At 39.1% G+C, this 27,765-nt stretch overlaps 2 protein-coding genes across 14 annotated transcripts in view; one reads left to right on the plus strand and one right to left on the minus strand.

Annotated features, from left to right (window-relative positions):
- UMAD1 (UBAP1-MVB12-associated (UMA) domain containing 1) overlaps positions 1–13,568 on the minus strand; it is a 230,306-nt gene extending 216,738 nt beyond the window's left edge. For 2 of the 13 annotated variants that reach the window (XM_072784025.1, XM_072784034.1), the window contains exon 1: positions 12,545–12,678. Coding sequence is in view for 4 of the 13 variants with exons in the window: in XM_072784033.1 (XP_072640134.1) it covers positions 803–833; positions 12,545–12,966 (453 nt within the window). In the remaining 9 variants the exon portion in view is untranslated. Of the gene's footprint in view, positions 1–802; positions 834–11,570; positions 11,722–12,100; positions 12,273–12,544 lie in introns of those variants that run through there. The other 11 variants (XM_072784023.1, XM_072784024.1, XM_072784033.1 and 8 more) reach the window with 11 other exon arrangements.
- Positions 12,709–16,660, plus strand: RPA3 (replication protein A3). Its single transcript, XM_072784035.1, has 4 exons — positions 12,709–13,018; positions 14,395–14,469; positions 15,449–15,557; positions 16,303–16,660. Exons 1-4 carry the CDS (start codon positions 12,920–12,922, stop codon positions 16,383–16,385), a joined length of 366 nt encoding a protein of 121 aa, XP_072640136.1. The 5' UTR covers positions 12,709–12,919; the 3' UTR covers positions 16,386–16,660.
- Positions 16,661–27,765: the final 11,105 nt, after the last annotated feature.

Raw genomic sequence — 27,765 nt, forward strand, 5'->3', positions numbered from 1 at the left:
ACATGTGAAAACTATAGATTTATTTTTTTCTAAAGAAAGATGCTAAGTAGTATGGGGAGATACAGAAATTTAGAAGATAAAGGTGCTGCGTTTCAAGAGCTTAAACAAATTTCACTTAGAATTTCTATCATTTGGATCTTATTCACTGACCAAGAACTTAATTTTGAGTCAAGTTTTAGTGTTACCCTGACTCTTCTAATGTAATGATACAATAATAAATTTTTATGTTTGAGAAGAGCTACCACATAATTCTATATAACTGCCACCAAAAAAAAAGCCATTCAAGAATTTTTTTAATGATTTTTTTAAATTAAACTGTACCCCTGACATTGGACTCGAATTCACAACCCCAAGATCAAGACTCACATGCTCTACCAACTGAGCCAGCCAGGTGTCCCAAAACTACTTAAGTTTTGCTTTAAATAACAGATTTCTAGTAACACAATACGAATTTCTAACCACTGTACTCAACGTTGCTACTCTGAAATGAAAAACATTCTGAAAAAGACTTCAGACAACTCTATCAAAAGGCATCTCCTGGGATACCTGGGTAGCTCAGTGGTTGAGCTTTTGCCTTTGGCCCAGGGCATGATCCTGGGATCTAGTCCCATATCGAGCTTCCTGCATGGAGCCTGCTTCTCCCTGCCTGTGTCTCTGCCTCTCTCTCTCTGTTTCTCTCACGAATAAATAAATAAAATCTTTTTTTTTAAAGCATCTTTTCACAAAAAAATAGCCTGGGGCATATTTAAATAATGTTCTATGGGAGAATTCTGTCTTAAGGGAGAATGGTGTAAAGTCATACCTCTTTACAACTCTCTACAGCACAGGGAAACCTAGAATGAATTAAAAAAATAGATTAAAATAATAATAATAAAACCTTCAGGGCAGGTTTTCAAATTGCTCTATCTGCTCACTTAAATATATTTAACATACAACAGGAGCCAACACATTCAACTTCCAAAAGGACTCACTCCCAAAATTGCCTATAAAAGTCTGTCATTTTCTTTTCTTTTCTTCTCTTTTTTTAACTTACAAACAGTAGATTTATATTTCATAATTCTGGAGGCTGAGAAGTTCATGATCAAGGTACCAGCAGATTCACTGTCTGGCAAGAACTTGCTGCCCGGTGCAAACAGGGCGGTCCTCTCCCTGTCCCCTCACAAAAAAGAAGGGGTCCTTTGACTTTCAAAACAACCTAAATGTATCATCACAAGTCTTTACTTCATCTCTAAATAAAAGCAAACTGTTATGGGGTGCCTGGCTGGCTCCATCCATAGAGCATATGACTCTCGATCTTAGCATCATGAGTTCAAGCCACATGATGGACCTGGAGCCTACTTAAAAAAATAAATAAATAAATAAATTGCTAAAATTCAGTTGCTTCTTCAACTGCTCACTTTTTAATTCATTCAACCAAGATGTTCTGAAGGCCAAATACCAGCCAGGCATGGTGCTAAACCCTAGAGGAGAAAAAAAGACAAGGCACTTTCTCCAAAAGAAGAAGTACCCAGTCTAGATGCTGCATCTTGACCTGCTTCTCTATCACCTCTCCCATGCCAGTGGGTACAAAGCATGGTGCTGAGTCCTGTGTAAAACTGGCACTAACACTGTAAGTGCCTAACAAGTTGCTAATAGTCTAGTCATAAAGTACTATCCGTCTTAAGACTTGTTTCAGACTTCTGAGAAAACAAGAAAGCTGGCTGTTTTACCTCCTTCCTGTTTTCATCAAAATGCACAAAAAGAAACATAAGATAAAAACTGGCAATAGCTCTGTCAACCATATGTCAAAGTCTGACTCAAATTTCCATGAATCACACAATCAAAGGGACCAAGAAGTCCAACTGACCCAGAATTCATTACTATGCTTCCTGACACATTTTATATCTTTTGAAATCCTATCTAATGAATGCACATTCTAAACCAGCTTATATTTGTTGATTGTGTGAAAGGATGAAGAGTATTTGTGGTAATGTCTTAAATATAAATATGCCTTTTTTTAATGTATGCCCAAGCCAACAAAAGACTAAAGAAATCCTATACAAGCCAGAAAGGATATAAACCTACAAATCCACAGGAGTATATGCAAGTCCTAAAGCTACTGTTTACCCAGTGGCCACTGCTGTTTTCTGATGGCAAAAGTCTGGGTTTTAATGACCCATGCTCCACAGGGACAAGGACAACCTCTGGGGCCCAAACACCTAGAGAAGTAGGAAACACAAATCTGTGAAGAAACAAACTCTCAAACTAAATCTCAAAGAATTCACCAAAAACTTCCAAGAAACATGAGCTCATAATCAAAAATTACAATACAAATGAAGAAACAAGTCACAGCAAGGAAAAGTCAACAGAATCCAAAACCCTACAGAATGAGACCCATAAAGACCTTGGGTAGCAAAACTAAATTATAAACAGATTTATCATATATTCTGTAATATTTGAAGAAATAAAAGGAAACCTGAAACAATGACAAAAGAATATCAATAAGAACCAAACAGGAAAGAAAGAAAGAAAGAAAGAAAGAAAGAAAGAAAGAAAGAAAGAAAGAAAGAAAGAAAGAAAGAAGAAAAGAGAAATAAATAAATTAAATAAATAAATAAATAAATAAATAAATAAATAAATAAATAAATTAGGGCATTTAGATAGAGCAAATGACTCACAACTGCATAAGGAATTAGTAAACTGGAAGATATGAAAGATATTATCCAGAATTCAACACAAAGAATCAAAACCAATGAATCCTAAAACAGAGGTCAACAGCACATGAGAACATTCTTCTTACTTCTGAGTTCCAGAAGGATCTAGATTATAGGAGAGAGGCAATGTTCAAAGCAATGATGGTTAAAAACATCCCAGTACTGATAAAGACAAAAATTATCAGATTCCTGAAGCACAATATATCAGCCAGCAAACTAAATGAGAGAAACCCATATCAGGATACATTACACAGTAAAATTGCAGAACACCAAAAACAAACTAAGGATCACGCCAAAGACAAACTGAGGATCAAGCAGATAAAGAGACATGACAGCTTACAACATAGTCACAGTTCTAAGGAAAACTATTAGAAGGGTAAAACAACACAAAAGTAGTTTTGAAAGAAAGTAACTGTTTGCTTAGAACTCTATTCCACAGAAAGAAGAGGCAAACTTATCTTTTGAGAACAATGATAAAATAAACATATTCAGAAAAACGGGACCAATAAAGTTTATTACCAAAGATTCAAAAAGAAGAGAAATAATACCAGAAAAAAAGGGTAAAATGTAAAACGAAGTTATAAGTGATAAATATGTGAATAATTCCAAGTAACAGCAACTGCATAAAGCAATAATGATGCCAAGTTTGTGGAGTTATAAGAAATCAAGACAGAACTAAAACTCTAGACAGCAGCATAAAAATAGGAAGGGGTGAGACACCTGGGTGGCTCAGCAGTTGAGCGTCTGCCTTCAGCTCAGGGAGTGATCCCAGGGTCCAGGATCGAGTCTTATATTGGGCTCTTTGTGGGGAGCCTGCTTCTCCCTCTGCCTGTGTCTCTACCTCTCTGTCTCTCATGAATAAATAAATAAATCTTTTTTAAAAAATAGGAAGGGGTGCTTGGGTGGCTCAGTCAGTTGAAGCATCTGACTCTTGATTTTGCTTCAGGTCATGATCTTGGGGTCATGAGGTCAAGCCCCAAGTGGAGCTCCACCCTCAGCACAGAGACTGCTTGGGTTTTTCTCTCCCTCTCTCTCTGCTCCTCTCCCTGCTCTCATTCTCTCCCTTAAAATAAATACACACATTTTTTTTTTTAAATAGGGAAAAAGGTAAATGGAGATATAGGTTCTTTGCTTGACACAAAGTAAAGTAACTTAAGACTTTAATAGACATATTAAAAGATGACCATAAAAAACGTAAAAGCAATACACAACATTTGAACGAATACAAAGGAATAAAATGGAATTAAGGAAAAAAATTAAAAAGGCAAGTCAAAAGAAAGCAAAGGACAAGAAAAAACAGACAACAGGAAAAGAAGAACACACAAGATGCACAAAATGATTATAGAAACAAATCTAAAAATATTAGTAGCCACAATCAATGTAAATAGAGAAAAGAAAAACTAAACCTCCAGCTATATGCACTGTTTACAAGGGACACATCTAAAACAGGAGGACATAGAAAAGTTGAAAGTTATCAGGTCAACACACACCCAAATACAAGCACCCTATACAGTATGAATATTTTACATGAGAAAATATAACAGAAAAGTGGCAATGCACTCGTGATCTGCCAAACACCAGTGTTGCCACAGAAAGGAATCCAGCCCCACACCTTTGGGCACTTCTGTCACAATGGACACCTCCTAGTGAAGGCAGTGCCTTGTTAAGGGAAGGGAACCACTGGGCCACACAGGCTGCTATCAGCCTATTCTTCCCTAAAGCTGAGACCTGCCAAGTCAGCTTTCTGATAGGCCACAGGAGAGAGAAAGAAATGAGCATCCACACCCTGTCTCCCCCTGGTGAAGCACAGGATGGAAAAAAAGATACAAATTCTAACCAAAAGCTGTGTCTATAGAAGTAGCTGACAAAATTAAAGTCAAGCTGAAAAGCATGCTTTGAGATAGTCGTTACTTCATCTCATCATTTTACTTCAAAATCCGTACCTTGTATGTGTCGAATAATGAATCTTCAAAAATAGATTATACAAATCGTCAGAATAAGGCAAGAGAAACAAAAGCAAAATGAATTATTGAAGCTTCTGCACAGCAAAAGAAACAGTCAACAAAACTCAAAGACAACCTACAGGATGGGAGAAGATATTTGCAAATGACGTATCAGATAAGGGGCTAGTATCCAAGATCTACAAAGAACTTCTTAAACTCAACAGCAAAGAAACAAACAATCCAATCATGAAATGGGCAAAAGACATGAACAGAAATCTCACAGAGGAAGACATAGACATGGCCAACACGCACATGAGAAAATGCTCTGCATCACTTGCCATCAGGGAAATACAAATCCAAACCACAATGAGATACCACCTCACACCAGTGAGAATGGGGACAATTAACAAGGCAGAAAACCACAAATGTTGGAGAGGATGTGGAGAAAAGGGAACCCTCTTGCTCTGTTGGTGGGAATGTGAACTGGTGCAGCCACTCTGGAAAACTGTGTGGAGGTTCCTCAAAGAGTTAAAAATAGACCTGCCCTACGACCCAGCAATTGCTGCTGGGGATTTACCCCAAAGATTCAGATGCAGTGAAACGCCGGGACACCTGCACCCCGATGTTTCTAGCAGCAATGTCCACAGTAGCCAAACTGTGGAAGGAGCCTCGGTGTCCATCGAAAGATGAATGGATCAAGAAGATGTGGTCTATGTATACAATGGAATATTCCTCAGCCATTAGAAACGACAAATACCCACTATTTGCATCGACATGGGGGGACCTGGAGGGTATTATGCTGAGTGAAATAAGTCAATCGGAAAAGGACAAACATTATATGGTCTCATTCACTCGGGGAATATAAAAATTAGTGAAAGGGAATAAAGGGAAAGGGTAGAAAATGAGTGAAAATATCAGTGAGGGTGACAAAACATGAGAGACACCTAACTCTGGGAAATGAACAAGGGGTAGTGGAAGGGCAAGTAGGCAGGGGGTTGGGGTGACTGGGTGATGGGCACTGAGGGGGGCACTTGGCAGGATGAGCACTGGGTGCTATATGTTGGCAAATTGAACTCCAATAAAAAAAATTTTTTTAAATCATCAGAATCAAGGAGAAACTGCCACTGCTACTATCTGTAAGATACTTTTATTTATTTTTTTAAATATTTTATTTATTCATGATAGAGAGACAGAGAGAGGCAGAGACACAGGCAGAGGGAGAAGCAGGCTCCATGCCAGGAGCCGGACGTGGGACTCAATCCCGGGATTGCACCCTGAGCCAAAGGCAGGCGCCAAACCACTGAGCCACCTAGGGATCCCCTGTAAGATACTTTTAATACAATAATCTCAATTTTTGAAACATTAGCTAGACAAAAGGTAGATGAAATAGTTGAATACTGCAATTAACTGGGCAGCCCCAGTGGCGCAGTGGTTTAGCGCTGCCTGCAGCCCAGGGTGTGATCCTGGAGACCCGGGATCGAGTACCACCTCGGGCTCCCTGCATGGAGCCTGCTTCTCCCTCTGCCTGTGTCTCTGCCTCTCTCTCTGTGTGTCTCTATAAATAAATAAAATTAAAAAAAAAAAAAAGAATACTGCAATTAACAAGCTTGATCCAACAACTGGAAAATACCATTTTTTAAGCATATGTGAAACATTTACAAAACATGTGCTTGATAAGCCTTAAAGCAAATCTCATATAAGTTTAAAGCACTAGTATCAGAACACTTCATTTGATTATAACGCAATTATGTTAAAAATTAAGAACACAATAAAATTTAATAAATAAAACCTCTACATTTGGAAATAAAAACCCATGAGTCAAAAAAAGAAATATGATGGAAACTCGAAAATATTTAGAACTTGATAGGACGAAAACTTGTGGGATATGCCTAAAGCAATAGGTAGAGACCCAGAATGTTTTATTTTTTAATTTTTTATTTTTTTTAAGATTTTATTTATTTATTCATGAGAGACACAGAGAGAGAGAGAGACAGACAGAGACACAGGCAGAGGGAGAAGCAGACTCCATGCAGGGAGCCCGAAATGGGACTCCATCCTGGGTCTCCAGGATTATACCCTGGGCTGAAGGCAGTGTTAAACCACTAAGCCACCCAGGCTGTCCCCCAGAATGTTTTAAACATGAATTCTAACAGTCAATGAACAGATAATTCCAGCTTCACAAAAAATCCTGGAGAATACAGGAAACTCCACAACTCATTTCATGAGGGTGTGTATATCCTTGTATATCCTTGTATATCCTTACTAATACAAGGACTATACAATAAAGAAAAATTACTCACTCATGTATATGGATACAAAAATCCTGAACAAAACAATAGCAAGCCAAATCCAGAAATACATAATAAATGAAAATATAACCAACTTGTGTTTCTTCTGGGAATGCAAGAGTGGGTTAATACTGGAAAATATATTCATTTCAATCATCTCAATTATGGAAAAAAAATAGCTCTGATCAAACATCCACAGCCACTCAATTAAAACTCTTATCAAAGCAGGAATAGAAGGGAAAGTCTTTAACCTAATAAGTAGAACTTCAAGTTGTGAGGAACTTTCAGAAAGGCTCCTTAAAGGGAGATGTGTCCCTTTTGCCTGCCCACTTTTCCACTGCCTGGAAAGGAGACAAGATGGCTGGTGCTCAGCACCTCTCCTGGCCTATGAAGTGAGCTTAAGGATGGAGCCAGATATTGAGAATCATAGACAAGAAAGACAAAAGGAACCTGGGTCCTTGATGTCTTAGAGGCATTACCACACACAGCTGTATGCTGAGTTGCATGCCTCTGGACTTTTTTAACATGTGAAACTAAGACTTTGTGTATTTAAGATATTTTGACTTATACAGTCAAGCACCATCTTACCTGAAACACTACTTCTATGTAAATGGTACTGGAAGCTCTAAAGTGGGTAAAGGCAAAATAATAATAATAAACTATGCAAGAGTGGTTAAGAAATAAATCTATAATTATTCACATATGACTAGAAAACCTAAAAGAATCCTATAGTATATTACTAGAAATAAAAATTTAGCAGAATGGCCAGAAAGGTCAAAGGTCAAATGCACTTCTGTGTACCTGCAACAATCAGTTAAAATCTTTACCTTAAAAAAAAAAAAAAAAATATATATATATATATATACACACACACACACACACCATTTATATTAGCAACAACAGCAAGGTAGCTAGGAATAAATCTAATCTAAAAGTCAAAAATTTTGTATAGAAAATTATGAAATTTTTTGGAAGGATGTTAATTAGGTCAAAAAGAGTAAGAGTGGTTGTTAAGATGTTACTTCTGAAATCAATCCAAAGATTTGATGCAACTATGATCAAATCTCAACATGGTTTTTCGTTGACCTCAATAAGCTAAATTTATAGAGTCACAAAGAAGCAAGAATAACAAAGTCACTCCTGAAGAACACAGCAAGACAAAAAATTTGCCCCCCAGACATCAAAAATGATCATAAGACTACAGTACTGAAGAGACTGGTCCTGGTGCAGGGACAAATAGACCGATGGAAAAGAACTGGAGCCGAGGAGCACACACAGAGATGAAAACTTAGGTGATGCCAAAGGTTGGTTGCAAATGGTGATGTAATCAATAAATAATGCTGGGACAACGGAAATGAAAAAAACAAAAGAAATTGGATACCTACCTGACAACATGCACAAAAATGCAATTCTAAATGATGGAGTATTTTTTAAAAAGGAAAGGCAAAACTACAGTTTTAAATATATAATGTCGGGAAGCCTGGGTGGCTCAGTGGTTGGGCATCTGCCTTTGGCTCAGGTTGTGATCCCGAGGTCCCAGGATCGAGTCCCACATCGGGCTTCCAGCATGGAGCCTGCTTCTCCCTCTCTGCCTATGTCTTTCTGTGTCTTTCTCTTTCTCTCTGTGTCTCTCATCAATAAATAAAATATTTAAAGAATAATAATAAATAAATATATATAATGCATTTAATATGAAAACATTCCTAATTTTTTTAAAGATTTTATTTATTTATTCATGAGAATGACACAGAGAAAGAGGCAGAGACACAAGCAGAGGGAGAAGCAGGCTCCATGCAGGGAGCCTGATGTGGGACTTGATCCTGGGACTCCAGGATCACGGCCTGAGCCGAAGGCAGGCATTCAACCGCTGAGCCACCCAGGCGTTCCTATTCTTAGATTTTTTTAATGGACTTTTTCAACTATATTAAACAAAAGGGAAAAGCATTTTAACTATATATATTTTTTAAGATTTTATTTATTTATTCATGATAGTCACAGAGAGAGAGAGAGAGGCAGAGACACAGGCAGAGGAAGAAGCAGGCTCCATGCAGGGAGCCCGACGTGGGACTCGATCCCGAGTCTCTAGGATCGCGCCCTGGGCCAAAGGCAGGCGCCAAACCACTGCGCCACTCAGGGATCCCGCATTTTAACTATATTAAAAGAACTCTTTCCAATGAAAGAAAGGAAAAAAGACAGAAAAAAACCCCAATAACAACAAAATGACAAACACAACTAGCCATTAAATATTTGAAAAGTTGTTCAATTTTTTTTTAAGGTTTTATTTCTTTATTCATGAGACACACAGAAAGAGAGGCAGAGACACAGGCAGAGGGAAAAGTAGGCTCCCTGCCAGGAGCCCAATGTGGGACTTGATCCCAGGGCTCTAGGATCATGACCTGAGCCCAAGCCAGATGGTCAACCACTGAGCCACCCAGGTGCCCCTGTTCAATCTTTTAGTAATCAGGGAAAGCAAATTAAGACCACAATATGAAACCACTTTACATCCATCAGATCAGGGGTAAAAAAACTTTTAAGAGTTGCCAAAAATATGGATCAACTGAAATTCTCCTATACTTCTGATAAAAGAATACATTGGTACAACTATTTCTAGCACAGTACAGTTGACCTTGAACAACGGGTGGTTGGTATATGCATCCCATCCACCCCTACGGTTGAAAATCTGCATATAATTCTGGACTCTCCCCAAAACTTAACTAATAATCTATTAAAAGGAAGCCTTACCAGAAGCCATAAACAATTGATTAATGTATACTTTGTATGTTATACATATTATATGCTGTATTCTTACAATATGTAAGCCAAGAAAAATATTAAGAAAATCATGATGGGATCCCTGGGTGGCGCAGCGGTTTGGCGCCTGCCTTTGGCCCAGGGCACGATCCTGGAGACCCGGGATCGAATCCCACGTCAGGCTCCCGGTGCATGGAGCCTGCTTCTCCCTCTGCCTGTGTCTCTGCCTCTCTCTCTCTCTCTCTCTCACTGTGTGCCTATCATAAATAAATAAAAATTAAAAAAATAAAATAAAAAAGAAAATCATGAGAAAATATATCTACAGTACTGTACTATATTTATTGAAGAAATTTGCATAGAAGTAGACCCATGCAGTTCAAACCTGTTGTTCAAAGGTTAACTGTATTTTACTAGTATAGCTGAAGATGCACACCCTATCTTCCAGCAATTCTACTAATATACCTTTGCACAACTGCTCCAACTAATAGGTACAAGAACATTCACAGCAACAGAAAAGAACTGTAAACAAGCAAAATGTCAGCCAATAACAGAGTAAAATAGCTGAATGAAAAGAATGAACTCTACCCACATATGCCAACATGGATTAATCTCAAAACAAACAAAAGAAACAAGTCAGAGGATATATATGGTATGATTCCATTTATATAAAGGTCAAACCCAGCAAAATGAAACGTACCATTTAAGAATACGGAGATGTGTGATAAAACTATATAGAAAAGCCTAGGGTGCTTAACAAAAAAGTCAAGATAGTGTTTATTTGTGGTTCCTCTAGAGGAGGATTTAACTGAAGAAGTGCAAACTACTAACTGGCTAAGTTACATTTCTTTTTTTTTTTTTTTTTTTTTTTAAGATTTTATTTGTTTATGCTTGAGAGACATAGAGAGAGAGAGAGGCAGAGACACAGGCAGAGGGAGAAGCAGGCTCCATGCAGGGAGCCCGATGTGGGACTCGATCCCGGGTCTCCAGGATCCCACCCTGGGCTGAAGGCGGCGCTAAACCGCTGAGCCACTAGGGCTGCCCGTAAGTTACATTTCTTAAGATGAATGAGGGATCCATGTGAGTTCATCTAATTTCTCTGCAAAGGATACATAATATACTCGTCTATGTGCATTACGTATTGCATAATACATTTTAAATTACTCATGGGCAGCCCTGGTGGCTCAGCGGTTTAGCGCCGCCTTCAGCCCGGGGCGCGATCCTGGAGTCCCGGATTCGAGTCCCATGTCCGGCCCCCTGCATGGAGCCTGCTCTTCTCTCTGCCTGTGTCTCTGCCCCTCTCCACTCGCCCACCTCTGTCTCCATGAATAAATAAATAAATTAAAAAATATATATAAAAAATACTCAAAAAATATCCAAAAAACGATGTTTAAAATTATCTTCTAAGTCTTCATCTTTGTTTTTTTAATTTTAAGAAAAGGCCACTGGTATGTAAAAGTGACCTTTTAAGTATAATAAAATAATGACATTAGCATCTGACAGGTTAAGGGCTGCTATTAAAGATATTCATGGGTACCCTCTATCTATGGTATATAATGAACATCAATTTGTTTTCCAAAGCAACTCCGAAGTGCAAAAGACGTCAAGGCTTTGCTCAAAAAAATGCAGACTCGATTGATTTGTACAAAATACAACCATTCTTGCAATGCAACAAACAACATGCACCGTACTAACGGAATCCTTTAAATCTGTTTTAGTGACCATGGAATTAAAAGACAAACATATTCAGCTAAATAAACACCGAGGGAGCCTATCATTTAATTAAGGTGCTTAGATCTCTATCTTAAATTGCAGCATGAAGTCTCTAAAAGAATAGTCTTTGCTTAAGGCAACTATGAGACAAAATTGGGAGAATCCTGGGAGACTCCGTCTAGTACCTAAATTTGAATAGTGACAACCTGGAGGATTTAGGAAAATCCACACTCATTTTCCAAATGAAAAGTTGTTGGTTTCCCCCCATTTTTTAATGAGCGTTCATTCTAGAAAATTCCTGGCAAGGCGGTACCAATCCCAGCAAAAAAGTCCCCAAACCTACAAAACAAAAACAAAAACAAAAACATGAACCAGCGACAGATTCAAGAATCCCCCCTCCTCCCGAATGTCCCTGAAACAGGTGACCTTCCCGGCCTCCAAGTCCTGGGGCGCGAGGAGCAACGGGGGGAACATCACCGGGAAGTTAGGACGGGTCCGTGAACCACATGGGCAAAAACTTCGCAGGGATTTTGCAAAAACGATCTTGCTATCTAACCCCTTCGTTTTTTGATAGGGAAATCATATCTCAAGGAGGAGCTCACCGGTCCAGGACCTAACAATTCTTTAAATTCGTCTCCTCTCCCAGCTCGGTGATCCTCCCCCCGCCCCCCGCCCCCAACCACAACCCATTCCCAAAAGCTAGTTTGTTGCTAACTCGGAGGAGGTCTCACGTCCTTAGGGCGGCCAGGCTGTCAGGGCTAGAAAGGGTCGTAGAAATAATCAGGTGAGCCCTTCTGCTAACAGGTGAGGGACAGAAGGGCAAGTGACGCAGCTTGAGCCGTGAAGTCACAGACCCTCTGCCGGTGAGCGGCAGGAGCCCGACAGAGGCAGTGACGGGTCACCGGCGACCCCGCCTGCCGTCCCCAGGAGGGGCCGGTGTCAAAACACGCCCGATCCCTCGACTGCAGCACGAACCCCGCGCTCCCCACGCAGACCCGGGAAGCGGGGAGGGAGGCGGGGAACCGCGAAGAGCCGGTGCGCAGCACCGAGAAGCCGCGGCAGGGCAGGACCCGAGTCCCGCCTCTCTCTTCCGCATCCGTCGACGGACGGGGAGCAAGGGAAACAGCGCGGTTGCGGCGCGTCCCGCGAGAAGAGCTACCTGAGGCTGCGCCGCAGTCCCCCGCCGCCACCGCACCGGAGCCCAACACCCTGCTTCCGGGATCTCGCCGGGCGGCAGCCGCCGACCCGCCCCGTCCAAGCCCCGCCTCCGCGGCCCAGTCCGCGGAGGACCCGGGCAACTTCCGGGACGCCGCGCGTCGCTAGGCAGCCGATCCCCACTTCCGGAAGCGGCCCTCCCTGCCGGGGCCGCTCCGGGGGCTGCGCGATCGCGATCGCAATTTCCGCGCCTTTGATTGGTGGAGGGAGAGTGCCGGCCCCCGCCGATTGGCGCCGGCGTCCTGCGCCCCCTGGTCGCCGCAGGGCGCGCCGCTTGGGTCGTCGGTTTCCTGCCGGCCGCGGGGCTCGCGCCGCAGCCATGGTGGACATCCTGGAGTTGCCCAAGTCGCGCATCAATGCCAGCATGCTAGCTCAGTTCATCGACAAGCCGGTCTGCTTCGTGGGGAGGCTGGAAAAGGTGCGCGCCGTCGCTGCCCTGGGCTCCCTGCTTTGCACCGGGGGGACGAGGGGGGCCCCGTGGCCGCCGGGGCGGCAGCCTGAGGGTGGCAAGGGAGGGTGCAGGAGGACGGGCCGTGGAGCATCGCTGCGCTCCTAGGTGCTTCGTTTGACGCAAGGGGACTTTTTGCGCTCTTTTTAGGCACTGCAGCCCCATTTTGGCGCCAGTTTTATGGCGCGGCGTCGTGACGTTTTCGAAAGCGCTGCGTTCTAATCCTAGCGCCCTCCACTCTGGCCCCTGTTTTGTAGATAACGAGAAGAAAACTAGAGACCTGACTCTCCGTGTCTTAGATAGCCAGACGTTTCAACTGCTCTGCTCGTCATGCAGTTCTGTCTTTCCTCAAACTTCGTTTTCTCGTTCAAGTCCCTTCGCCATGAACTTTCTTCGATCGTCCCTTCCAGACCCCACAGCAGTCTGTTTGCTTATGCCGGTGTTAGAGTGCAGCACCTTCACCCGACTGATGACCGGCAGGCCCAAAGCTTGGGAACCCGTGAACCGAGAAAGCTTGGGGGGGAGGGGGGGGCGGGGCGGGGGGGATCTAGGGTAAACTCTTAGCAGCTCATTCCAGCCTTGATCCTGAAATAGGTGTTGCTCGACCCCGCAGGTAGGGGAAACTGGGTAGGAGTAGTGTATGGTTAATTGCTTAAGGCCACAGCTTCAAACCAGATCTGACCGCACTCTTTACAACTATCTGTAGTAGAACCCAAGTCTTCTGACAACCAGTTCTCTTTACTTCATCATGCTTAATTTTTTTTTTTTTAAGTAATCTTTACCCTCAAGGTAGAGCTCAAACTCACCACCCTGACGTTAATACTGCCAGGCTCTAGGACCTAACCAAGCAGGAACCACCCCCACCCCACCCCCTGCAGGTGTAATTTTTAAAACACACCCTGTGGTGTAATACATACTGTTTAACTCATGAATACTGGAAGATCCCACCGTTAGGATGGATCCCCTTTAATTTGTTGTTAGCACAGGGTTGCCAGATTTATTTATTTATTTATTCATTCATTCATTCATTCATTCATTCATGAGAGACACAAAGAAAGAGCCAGAGACACAGGCAGAAGGAGAAGCAGCTCCCTGTGAGAAGCCTGCTGGGGGACTCCATCCCAGGACCCTAGGATCAGGACCTGAGCCAAAGGCAGAGGCTCAACCACTGAGCCATCCAGGGGCCCCAGGTTTTGTTCAAAAACAGTTGATTTGTATGCATTGACTAAATATGTTTGGGACAATTTGCTTATCTTCTGTCAAACTTTTAATATTTTTATTTTAATGAGATTTTTAAAGTTTGTTTTATGTGGTTGGTTTTTTTTAATACTGTGTTTCTCTTTTAGATTCATCCCACTGGAAAAATGTTTATTCTTTCTGATGGAGAAGGAAAAAATGGAACCATTGAGTTGATGGAGCCCGTATGTTTAAGTATTAATTCTATGTATCTTGTAGTTTATTCTGTATCTTGTTGATATTTCTGATTCTTGGAGTAGATGGATAAAGGACCAGCTTATAAAACTTCTCTGCTCTAAAATTAAACTTAGCTCCTCTTCTTACATTTTATATCCCTTTACATTTCTAACCAGTAATTCTTTGGGCTCCATGATTTTTTAATACATCCCTTAACTGGGTGATAATTCCTATTCCTATGAAAGACCACAAAATCACATTAAAAGAATCTTTTGTGGGATCCCTGGGTGGCTCACTGGTTTGGCGCCTGCCTTCGGCCCAGGGCATGATCCTGGAGACCTGGGATCGAGTCCCACATTGGGCTCCCTGCATGGAGCCTGCTTCTCCCTCTGCCTGTGTCTCTGCCTCTCTCTCTCTGTGTGTCTCTCATGAATAAATAAATAAAATCTTTAAAAAAATCTTTTGTTTAAATCCTTTTATCCTTCCTCAAGAATTTTACATTTTTAAAATTGTATTTTTTATTTTTGTTTACATGTACCTTCAGTTATCACTTGTTCTAAGATTTTACATTTATTGTACTCAAAAATTTTTTCTTTTTTTTTTATGAAGACAAATCCATGTGCTACTTGATTAACATATACAGAATACAGAGATAGAAAATAGAAGTTTCCTTTCAATGGGTTCTTTTAAACAAACTATTCCTTGTAGAAATGGTGGACATTCTCACTATCTTTAAGTGATTTTGTCTTCAACTAAACACTTAACTGGATCTTTGGACCTGAAGCTACTGCTAAAGGTAATAGGACTGGACATGCTGACATTAAGTATTCAAACATTTTTAACAACTTACGGTTCAGTTTTTGCATTGATAAATTTTAAGATGTTTTTGTCACATGAAATGAAAAATTAGTAAATTGTAACAATTTTCCCAGTTATCAACCAAAAATGTGACAACACCAAGTTGACAATTTGTTCTTTGTGTGTTAGCTTGATGAAGAAATCTCTGGAATCGTGGAAGTAGTTGGAAGAGTAACGGCCAAGGCAACCATTATGTGTGCATCATATGTCCAGTTTAAAGAAGATAACCATCCTTTCGGTAAATAAAGCATTCTAGTATTTAGTAGTTTCATGTAATTAAGAGGAAAACTATTTTATTTTTAGCTTGAGATGTCTTGGTCTTGAGTCTCGGTCCTATCATCCATCTTTCAAGTTCTTTTTTTTGTTTTGTTTTAATTTATTTATTCATGAGACAGAGAGAGAGAGAGAGAGAGAGGTAAAGACAGGCACAGGGAGAAGCAGGCTCCATGCAGGGAGCCCAATGTGGGACTTGATCCCAGGTCTCCAGGACCACACCCTGGGCTGAAGGCAGCGCTAAACCGCTGAGCCACCCGGGCTGTCCCCATCTTTCAATTTCTATGGAATCTTCTGAACCCAGAGGAAAATGGGAGAACATTTTTGCCCACTTTTAAGTAATGCTTGTATATGTAGGAAACTCAGTAAAGATTATTTTGTGGGAAGGGAGACTCAAAACATATTGCAAACAAAAATTTAATGGTTTTTTGTTTGTTTTAACATATGTATCAAAAGCATCAAATAATGCAAAACACCTAAAACCAGGCAAGAGCTGCCTGGAGAATGCATATCAAAATGAATAGTTGCCTATACCCCATGTCTTTTATTTTTTAGAGCCACAGATAAATATTTGATCCTTGTCTATTTTAGAAGATAGATTGTGATAATAAGTTGATCTCTAAAAGGTAAAGAAAAGAAAAATAGGTAGAAATCTTTTAGAAAATAAATGTTACATCTTTGCTAAATGTTTGCTAAAATGTTTTTTTCAGATCTTGGCCTTTACAATGAAGCTGTGAAAATTACCCATGAGTTTCCTCAGTTTTTTCCTTTGGGGGTTGTGCAATATGATTGATCTTGATGAGCACATTGAAGACTGTCATAGTAAACCCCTGATATTTGAGGGAGATTTCTGTGATTTTTAATATTTAACTTGTTCTCTTTTTTATTTCATTTACCTAACCTTATGAGGTACTGCAATATCCCACTTTTGATGAAACCTGTCTGTATATTGAAACTTAAGTCCTCCTAAAGAATCCCATCTCCAGTAATATGGTCAGATCAGATGCAAGAACAAAGCAGTCACCTTGAATTTAGTTTTCTGTTTTACTAATAAAAGCTGAAATGGTACATACTGTTGATAATTTCATTCTTATTCTTTTAGTCATGTAGTTATGTATTCAAACACAGACTTGGAATTTCATAGCTGTAAGGTCAGAACTTAGACCTACCAAATGAAACCCCGGGCTGACTGTAAAGAATTTCCTTGCTACTTCATAAACTACATTATGTGAATTACTTCCTTGACACTCTAAAAAAAAAAAAAAATGAATTACAAGAGGAAACAGAATTCTACATCTTTTCTAATTTGTGAGTATCAATATTAGAATCCTCCAGAGAATCAGAACCAAAAGAACCATAAATACCTTAAGTGTGTGTGTGTGTATGAGAAGATTTGTTATAGGAATTGGCTTACATGGTTGTGGAAGCCAAGGAGTCCCCAGCATCACTCATCTGTAAGCTGGAGAACCAGGAAATCTGGTGGGGTAATACAGTTAGAGTTCCAAGGTCTAAGAATCAGGGGAGCTGATATAACTTGGCAGACCCAGACCTGAAGACTGGGAGGCCACTGGTGTAAATCCTAGAGTCTGAAGGCCCAAGAACCAGGAGCTCCAATATCTGAGGACTGAAGGAGTGGACATCCCAGATCTGGAAGAGAGCAAATTCGTTCTTCCCCCACCTTTTTGTTCTATTTGGGCTTTCAACATACTGGATGATACCCACCTATTTGGTAAAGGCCTACTGATTTCAGACACTAATCTCTTCAGGAAATACCCTCACAGACACAACTCGGAAATAATGTTTTACTGGCTATTTGGACTTCCCTTAGCTCAGTTAAGTTGATATATTAACCATCACAGTACCTCTTTCTCAGCATTTTAAAACTGAATTTACTAATGCCAAATAAGGGATATCTGATCATTAAAACAGTTGATGAAATCATTTGATTTTTCTTTTCTTCCTTTCAACTGTCAGTATGAAATTCCTGTTTTTTTATACTTCATACCACAAAGTAACATTAGGAGTGAGCAGGTAGGGATGTGGCAAGTGTAGGATAGAGAGTAAAGCAGAATAACGTGACTCATTTGGCCAGTCGAGTTTTATGACTTGACTCATTCTCTTCACTGAGAAAATAATTTTTTTTAAGATTTTATTTATTTGTTTGATAGACCAAAAATAGGAGGAGTGGCAGGCAGAAGGAGAGAGAAAAGCAGACTCCCTGCTGAGCAGGGAGCCTGACATGGGGCTGGATCCCAGGACCTTGGGATCATGACCTGAGCCGAAGGTGGACACTTAACCCAATACGTCACCCAGGTGCCCTGGATAAACAAATTCTAAATCCATTTAGATTGTAAGTTATACCAAAAATACTTTACAGACACCTGGCTGGTTCATTTGGTAGAGCATGTGACTCTTAATCTTGGAGTTGTAAATTCAAGTCCCACGTTGGGTATACAAAATTTGAAATTGATAATATCTTCAATTTCAACTTTTATCCCAAAATATTCTACAAATTACTTAAGGAACCTTGCCATTAGCCACTTATAGTAAAACATAGGAAGTGAAAACCATTACAGTTGAAATTTAGGTTTAAGAAGAACATCAACCAGTCTCAAAAACAGTGTTGTCTTGAATGCCAGAGAAAGTTGTGTCCTAAGTTGTGTTAACCTCTGACAATTCTGTTAAAATGTCCTACTTTCAGACGCCTGGATGGCTCATTGGTTGAGTATCTGCCTTGGGCTCAGGGTGTGACCCCGAGGTCCGGGATCGAGTCCCACATTGGGCTCCTTGCAGGGAGCCTGCTTCTCCCTCTTCCTGTGTCTCTTGCCTCTCTCTGTGTGTCCCTCATGAATAAATAAATCTTTAAAATAAATAAGGTGTCCTACTTAAAACCTTCCCTTGAACTACTATGCTTAGTAAATTGGACTAAATGAATAGGATATCTTGCTTTCCATTAAGTGAATCCTTTCTATTTATGGTGCCATATCTCCAGTCCTGACCTCACTTCTGAGCTGCTCAACATCTGCACCTAGATATTCCACCAGCACTTTAGCTTCAATGAGTGTAGTTTGAATGTGTGCAGCCTTCTGTGTGTTCTTTGTAAATAATTTTGTCAAGATACAATTCACATATGATTCACCTATTTCAACTATACAATTCAGTGGCTTTTAGGTATATTCACAGAGTTGTACACCAACACTATAATCAATTTTAGAACATATCACCCCAAAAAGAAACCCTGTACCTTTTTCCTATCATGCCCAATCCCTCCACCACCACAACCACCCACTAGCCCAAAGAAACCACTGATCTACTTTCTGTCTATAGATTTGCCTATTCTGGACATTTCAAAGAAATGGAATTCCATGTGATATTTTGTGACTCTTCTTTCACTTAGCATGTTTTCAAGGTTCATTATTATATCTATTATATGCTTCATCCCTATTTATGGCCAACTATTTCATTGTATGAATATACCACTTTTTATCCATTCATCATTTGAAAATTCAAGTGGTTTCCACCATTTGGATATAATGAATAATGCTATTATGAGCATGTATGTATAAGTTTATGTGTGTACATGTTTTTTCTCTTAGATATATACCTATTTAGTGGAACTGCTGCACTAAATGGTAAATATGCTTAAATTTTTGAGGAACTGCCAAACCTTTCCTAAGTGGCAGTACCATTTTACATTCCTAGCAGCAATGTTTAAGGATTCTAAATTCTCCATATCCCCACCAACACTTAATATAATCTGACTTTTTGATTATGTCATTCCACTGAATATGAAGTGGTATCTCATTATGGTTTTGGTCTGTTTCCTTTAAAGCTACCGTAAGCCACCCCATTGCCCATAAAAGCTTGGGTATCTCCAGTCCTCTCCACTGCCACTGCCACTGCAAGTTCAGACAGTTGTTATCTCTCACTTGAACTGTTATCAGCACTAACTGTAACTGGCCTTCCAGTTTCCAGCCTCTCTGGGTTTCCCAGCTAATACAGTTGCATTTAACATCAGTTCTAACCATCGTACTATAAAGTTCACAAACCAAAGAAGTTTGGAAAGGGGATAACTTCCTGAGAAGCTTACAGTGGGGAAACCTAATCAATGCTACTTTAATGAAGTGATCAAGGTTAACATCAGCATTTAACATTTAATTATATTAATATATTTATATACGGGGGACTACTGTATGTATATATACTACTGTATGAATATGTGTATGTATATATGTATAAATAAAAACACTAATCAACTTTAGAACATATGTACTTATATAAACAATATGTTATATCTTTACAATATATAAACAATTTATCTGAAACTGTAAAAGGTTATGAGCAAGTTAAGTTTGATAAGAGGTATAAAGAAAGGAATATAACATAAAGTAACTAACTCTGCTTGCCTGTTAGGGAAGCTTAGAGAATGTTTTCCTTTCCAGACATTCTAGGCAAAGCAAAGAGTAAGTTCAATGGCACCCAGATCTTAAAGGGCCTAGTGTGTTCCAGGAACAGAAGATCGGTGCTGGATGAATGTAATTTCAAGGGGACAGTAGGATTTGGTCTGAGGTGAGATATGGTCAGATTGTGAAGTGCAACCACTAATTGGAAATGTGGACCTTGGGGATCCCTGGGTGGCTCAGCGGTTTAGCACCTGCCTTAGGCCCAGGGCGTGATCCTGACACCCCGGGATTGAGTCCCACATCAGGCTCCCTGCATGGAACCTACTTCTCCCTCTGCCTATGTCTCTGCCTCTCTCTCTCTCTGTGTCTCTAATAAATAAAATCTTAAAAAAAAAAAAAAAAAAGGAAGTGTAGACCTCATGTAGTCAGTGGGGAACCTATAGAGGTTGTTCATTTAAAAAAATTAAATATATATATGTACACACACACACACACACACACAGTAGTACCCCACTCTTATCCATGGGGACTGTTCCATGACCTCCCGTGGAGATGCCTCAGATAGTACCAAACCCTAACTATACTGTTTTTTCCTATACATACATACATACCTATAATAAAGTTTGATTTATAAGGTAGGCTCAGTAAGAGTTTAACAATAACTAATAATAAATTAGAACAATTACAACAGTATACAGTAATAAAAGCTATGTGAATGTGGTCTCTCCCAAAATATCTAACTGTACTGTACTCACCCTTGTGATGATGTGAGATGTAAAATGCTTATGTGGTAAGATAAAACGAGGTGAATAAAGGCATTGTGAGCTCAATTTCCTGAGCTACTACTGACCTGAGAATATATATTAAAAGTAGACTCATTTGTTTCTGGACTGCAACTGACTGGACCTATAGAAAGTGAAGCGAGTAAGGGGGATCTACTGCATATATATTTAAAGACTTCAAAAATCAGAAAGTAAAGTTCCTAGCGTCTCTCCAAAGACACTGCTATGGATGGGTAGATAACTTTCCAGAACTTTGACTACATAAATATCTGTAGGACCTCAATATACTGTTCTGCAACATGCATTTCTCCATTTATGTGTCTTGGCAAATGACATATAGAACTATCTCATCCCTTATAATGGTTGCAAAATATCCATGGTGCCAAGTGTTTAACCAGTCCTCTAATTAGTTTTCCCAAAAATGTAGAGATATTTGTAGATGAAAAACCTGTAGCTAAAACATCTGTCTTACTGGTATCTCTCAATGCCTAACATAGTATATGAATAAATTAGTCCATCCAGCCTGGTTTGAGAAGTAAGAGGCCCAGGCTGAGGAGAGCTAATGAAGACCTAAGTCATAATAGATGAGATGACAAAGACAGGAAGCAAGAAATTCAGAATATGTTATAATGGATTCCATAGGACTCGGTGACAATGCTAGGAACTGAACAAAATAAGAGGCAAGGATGAGGTCAGGTGGCAAGGAGGCAAAAAGTTCACTTCGATACAAATTTTAAGTAGTTGATAGGCCCTTTTAGTGAAGATGTCCAGAAGGTACTTGGAAATGTAAGAACAGGCAGAGATTTAAGAGACAACCTGCCTAAGGGTGCCTGAGTGGCTCAGTTTGTTAAATGGTTAATCATCTGCATTTAGCTTAGGTCATGATCTCAAGGTCCTGGAATTAAGCCCGCCCTTGTTCTTTCTCTCTATAATAAATAAATAAAATCTTTAAAAACAGAGACAGTATGCCTAAAATATTTATTAAAAAATTTTTATTTGAGAGAGTGAGTGCATGAGCAGAGGGAGGAGCCGGGGGGAGAAGGAGAAGCAGACTCCCCACTGAACAGGAAGCTTGATGTAGGGCTCAATCCCAGGACCCTGGGATCATGACCTGAGCTGAAGGCAGAGTAGTTTTAAGAGATCTTCCTATCTGTGATTTCAAAATCTACAATGATTCGAAATCCAACAGCTTTTCCCTAAATTTCGGACAAAACTCATTTGACAACAAAACTGGTGAGAATTGTAGTGAGCCTCTTTGTAGTTTTTATCCCATTTGCTGTAAATACTCATAAGCTCCACTGCACAAATATTAACATGTTTGATTAAAGGGTGCTGCCCTCTGGGGAAGGTGGTTTTTTTTTTTTTAAGATTTTATTTATTTATTCATGAGAGAGAGAGAGGCAGAGACACAGGCAGAGAGAGAAGCAGGCTCCTCACCAGGACTCTGGGATCATGCCCTGAGCCGGGTACCCAGGCGTCCCTGGGGAAGGTGTTAAAAACATAGGGCAGATGCAACCTGGGACTTCTAAAATCCAGAAATTCTGAATTCTGAAGCACACCTGGCCCCAAGAGTTCCAAGTAAGGGATTGCTCCTAAATCAAAGGACGGCATACAAAGTGAGAAAACCACATAACTACTGACACAAGGGAACTATGCATTTATGGAACAGCAGTGGGAGAATGACTGAGTCAGGAGAAGGACCCCAGCCGTGCCTGACGCTTAGTAAGCACTCAATAAATATTTACTCACAGAGTATCATGAAAGGCAAGGAAGAAGAATTTCAAAGAGAAGTCAAGAATGTCCAAAGCTCAATGAACAAGTACAGATAAGGATTAAGGGTAAAACATTGAGGGGGCTCCTGGGTTGCTCTGTCAGTTGATCACCCCACTCTTGGTTTCTGCTTGGGTCTGATCTTGAGCCACCCCCTGCCCACCCTCAGCACTCAGCATGGAGGGTGGCTTGATGGGAGCACCCCTCCCCCAGCTCCAATGTGAGCTCTCAAATAAATAAATCTTTAAAATGTAAAGTATAAAACACTGCCATTACTAACATATATCACCCTTATTTCTAAGTAGGCTACAAAAATAAAAAGGGAAACATCAAAAAAGGACATAACTACAAAAGCACTCAATAGGAAATACATGTAGGCATTATATTTAGCTCCAGGAGCCCAGGGAATCTAGGAAAAGGAAGGAACAATAAGCCATACAATTCTCATAGCCTTAAACTCATTAATAATCAAACTTTTCCCTAATATCAAATTCTAAAAGGATTATCACATAGAATAGAACGTGAAGGATGATGAACTACAACATGGTAGTCTTCAGTAGTAATTTTTCAGATATTCTCCAAATGATCTTTTTTTCCTCATCTGACAAAGGCAAAATTAAAACAACTCTGAAAGCATCTCTCTTCATAGGGTGAATTAAACGGTCTGAGTGATAAACTAGTATTATTAAATTCATAGAATTCTGAAGTTGTCTTTTAAGGTATTCATTTGCTGTAAATATTCATAAGTTCCACTGCATGTATTAATATGTATTAATACTCAATATGTATTAATACTCAATAAACATTTTGGGTTGAATCCTGGGTGAGAGATACATATAAAAAATGTCCCTGCCCCCTGAAATGTCAATCTGTAGCAGTTTAGCATAATCTCTAAAGGTGTCTGGCTCAGAGCTGTTTAATATTTAACCAGTCTAAGGTTTCAAAGAAATTCACCATGATTACAAACAGCCAAATCCTGTAGGTTCTATTTGGTGAAACTATAATTTGCTTTCCTCCCTTATATAATTCACATGGAATTTGAATCTCATCTGTTGCTGACAGAAAATTAATAATCTGATACCACCGGTTATCTTTCTTAAAAAGATGATGCTGAATCCAGAGTAATCATAAAGCATATGCTTTAAGTTACTTTTTAATTGTGATGTTGGTTTGAGGTAAGCCACTTATGTTCTTTATGACCCCACTTGACTTAGAGCATAGGTTTTGAGATGGCTAATTAAGACCAGAGGTATAAACTATGAACAATTTATAGTGTAATACATTCATCCTGACCGCCAGGGTTAAATTCGTCATTAGCATGCTATTGTTTTTTTCTTTAAATAATACAAAAATGCCAGAAGCAGAACACTATGTTCTATATAGCATTTCCTCATTTTTTTTTTCCAAGATCTGGACTGAAATATAGTGGCTTTCATGTATGAAAAAAAAATTTTTTCACCATGATTATTTCTGTAGGTGGGGAGTTAAAGAACAACAATCTCTGTGGATTTCATATAATGCGTTAAGATGCAAAGTTGAGAAAATTTTGAGAATGTTCTTCGTGGGTGCCACAAGTTGAAAGAAAAGAAAATATATGAGCAGTAAGTTTAATAGTTTTAGCAAGACCACACATGACATTGTGACTTAATTAGCCTCTGTTTTAAAGAGACTATTCATTTTTCACAGGAGTTTAAAATACTACCCAGGAAAATAAGCCAATTATTTTGCTTAAGATTCTCTCACCATAAAATGTTATGATAAAGTTTATTGAATAATAATAGGTTTAAATGAGTGGTTTCATTGAAAGATCTTGATATCACTCTAAATCTTGAAAGATAATCAACAAGGAGAATTTCTTCTATTGAGTAATTATATGATTTAAATGCTAGGTCATTTAATTTTTTAGCTTAGGTATTTATTTAGGGACTAAATATTATTTAGACTTACTATTTACTTTCATTAATTCAACTTCACTTAATACATAATGAGCATTTAAAGCCAAATTGTAACAAATAAATTTAGCATAACCATAAGAAAATTAAAATCACATTTCATTTAAACATCTTAATATTTTTCTGTAGCTTTTGAGAAGCTCTAAGTATTAGGCAAACATTGGGCTTGATGAGAGCATACATCTCTTTCAGGTCCCATTGAGTCAGTTATTTCTTTCATATGGCTCAGAAATGTTATGCCTTAGTCATATATTTGACCTTTTATGAGAGGCGGACAGTGGACCAGGGGCTGCCTCATTTTGGAATCTCTTCAGAAATGACTAAATGTTTTCCAGATGAACATAATATGGACCAAAGGAGGAGCTAGCCATTAGGAACCATTGCTTCTAAACCAGGGGAATTTGTAGACTTTTCTTTTGGAACCTGGTGACCTAAAGGAATTGACCCACTGAACAATTTCCTTCACTCTCAGCAGTATGATTAAGCCATGAAAACAACTCAGGATGAGATATGGTATTTATTTCTATCCCACTTGTTTCTAAAAAAAGAATTTAAGGCAGCTGCAAAGGCTTCTATCCTCTGTTTTCTCATCATAAATTCATACAATATGACTTTTCCAAATGTGAACTTGAGTTACTAGTGGAGGTAGAATGGGGCAGTCAGATAACTGATTACTGTCATTTGTCACAGGAACATTAATCTGCTAAAACTGGCACTAATATCCTGCTTTCACCCTTCTTAAGGAAAACTTAAAATTAACATTCCAAGATGAATAGAATATGTTCTATGTTGCTTTTCTTCCTTTAGCTTTTATCTTATAACTTAAAACTATTTGAGGTACAAATTTAGTAACATTTTAAGCAACACAGAGAATATACATTATCAGTACATATGAACTCAAAAACTATACCTAAAATAGCTTAAACAAAAATAATGCTCCCTGTTTAATCTGATTCACAGTTGATTCTTTCAGAACTTATTTAAAGGAAGACCAGGCCAAAAGGATAAAGAAAAGAAAAAAAAAAGCCAAAGAAACATTTGTAAATTTCATCTACAACTGGTAAAAGACATCAGTTACATATATATCAACTATTTCTTGATCAAAAGCCTGGAAAGGATTATACAACACCTATGCATATATGCATATATGCACCATATGCCTTTAGGTATGACTCCCTAAACTGCCTGGAATACATGACATTTGGCTTCTATAATTTTAAAAATAGGATCTGGACATGTCATCTGATAAATTATCTCACTGGAAATGAGGTTAGGAAACTACAGGGATTCGGGGACGTAATAAAGACAGCCATTTGCAACATCAGAACACTGAGGGATTTATCTAAAGTACATTTCAGAAATGAACGATTTGGATTGATGCATCTGAACTTTAAAAATTTTTATGAGTTAAAATCATGAAGTCAATGACATTTAGAAACAGTCATACTGCCTTCCCTGTTTTCAACAGATTCTAAATCTAGCTACGTGTGTCCTGTGATCACTGTATCAGGTTACAAGTAGCAATAATTGTTGCAAAGCAAATTACATGGTGGCACGGAAAACATTCCCCCTTCCAGCAAAGGGAAGAGTGAATTACCTCACTCAAATAGTCTTCAGGTTATATAATGAAGATTACAGATTTTAAAATGAAAAAGGAATGTATGCTAAGATAGAAAAATGATTTCATGAAAAATAGAAAGACAGATTGCTTTGTTTAGTTGAAAACTTCAAAAGTGCTGATGAGAAACTTTAGATACACATATTTTAGTGTTTATGAGTTATGGAAACTTGTTACTAAGAAACAAACTTACTCATTTCCATAATATAAGAATGTAGGCATGCAAATAAGAGTTTTACTCATACAGGACTTGGATATATTACAACATATTACAATAGACATTGCACAATGATATTGTGTAACAGTATACAACTAGTTACAATTATATATTATGAATGTAATTGTAATAATGTTACATTATAGACAACATGTTACAACCTGGAAATGGGTAAGTTCTACTAGATTCAGTACAGATGAAAGTATTACTGTTAGTTTTCACCCATGCATTTTGTTAAGAAGGGGCCAAGGTACCAAATTTAAACTACTGCAGGGTACACTTTCAAATAAGTAACCTCTAGGCGGTTGCCACACTTGGGTAATTACTGCAATAGAGATTCCAAGAAATAAGCCCAGGAACCATTTTATCCCATCTTTGCAGTTTATTCCTTTAACTGTTTCTCAAACTTTTTAAGTCTTCCTTTGATAAATATTAAAATTTCCTGGGCTGAAGCTTCTCAGTCAGGATTCTGAAATACCCTCCCTGCCAGAAACCTACAACCCCACCAAGAATCACTAAGAATGAGAAGGTCCCGAATATGCTGTCAGACTTTATTAGCAACTCGTCTGTCTCCCTGATATATTTCTAACTCCAAAAGGGTAGGAATAGGGTAGGAGAAACTCAAAGACAGTGGGTGAGGGTAAAATAAACCATCTGAACCATGTAAATAAACTCCCTATTCAAAAATTAAATAAAAGAGTGTTCACAATAGAGATTTGTTCCTGAGTAGTTAGCTCTCAGGTAAACAGGAGGAAAAATTTCCAATAGGACTCATTCCAAATAAATCAGCCAAGTACGGTCACTTTGGCCTGTCAGCATGTAAAGGTATCCTCAAAAGAGGAAACGAGACATTCTGCTAACCCTAAACACATAATGTCACCTACAGTGGAAACCACTGTATTTATTTAGAAGATAAATACTAAGAACTCACACTAGGTGGTAACAAGATGATGGAGTACATTATGACAAAAATCATCTCTGAACCAAGATGATCAGAGACTTTTGGCAGTACTGTTAGTCCTCCTCATCCGAACTGCAACCAAACACTTAAAACTGGAAAAACACTCTGGATATATTGCTTATTTTGAACTAAGTCAATTACACAAAATACATTACATGCTCCACATTTCTTTACACAAATGGCAACAGATACCATTTTTATAGATTTCTTATGAGCTGTCTGCCCTTTATTTTAAGGTATAAGCCCCTCACTCCCTCTATCAGAAAATCAAAGCTGGGAGGTATTTCCTCATTTGGCTAACGTTGCATAGCTACTGAATGATAGTCAAAATCATCACCTCTATTTGACTTCAAAATAGGATCTCTACTGTCACATACTGTATCCCTTGACAAATGTTGAAACGATTTAATGTTTTAATATGATCAATGCTGGAACCATCCCAATTGAAGGAAGACAAAAGGAAAGAGAAG

The sequence above is a fragment of the Canis lupus genome, chromosome 18 (genome assembly GCF_048164855.1).
Source record: "Canis lupus baileyi chromosome 18, mCanLup2.hap1, whole genome shotgun sequence".
Taxonomy (NCBI): Eukaryota; Metazoa; Chordata; class Mammalia; order Carnivora; family Canidae; genus Canis; species Canis lupus.

Excerpts from the sequence above, each read along its gene's own strand:
- RPA3 (XM_072784035.1), top strand. The coding sequence starts at position 12,920 with ATGGTGGACATCCTGGAGTTGCCCAAGTCGCGCATCAATGCCAGCATG. Across the intron at positions 13,019-14,394 it reads TCGTGGGGAGGCTGGAAAAG|ATTCATCCCACTGGAAAAAT; the intron begins GTGCGCGCCGTC and ends TTTCTCTTTTAG. Across the intron at positions 15,558-16,302 it reads AGAAGATAACCATCCTTTCG|ATCTTGGCCTTTACAATGAA; the intron begins GTAAATAAAGCA and ends TGTTTTTTTCAG.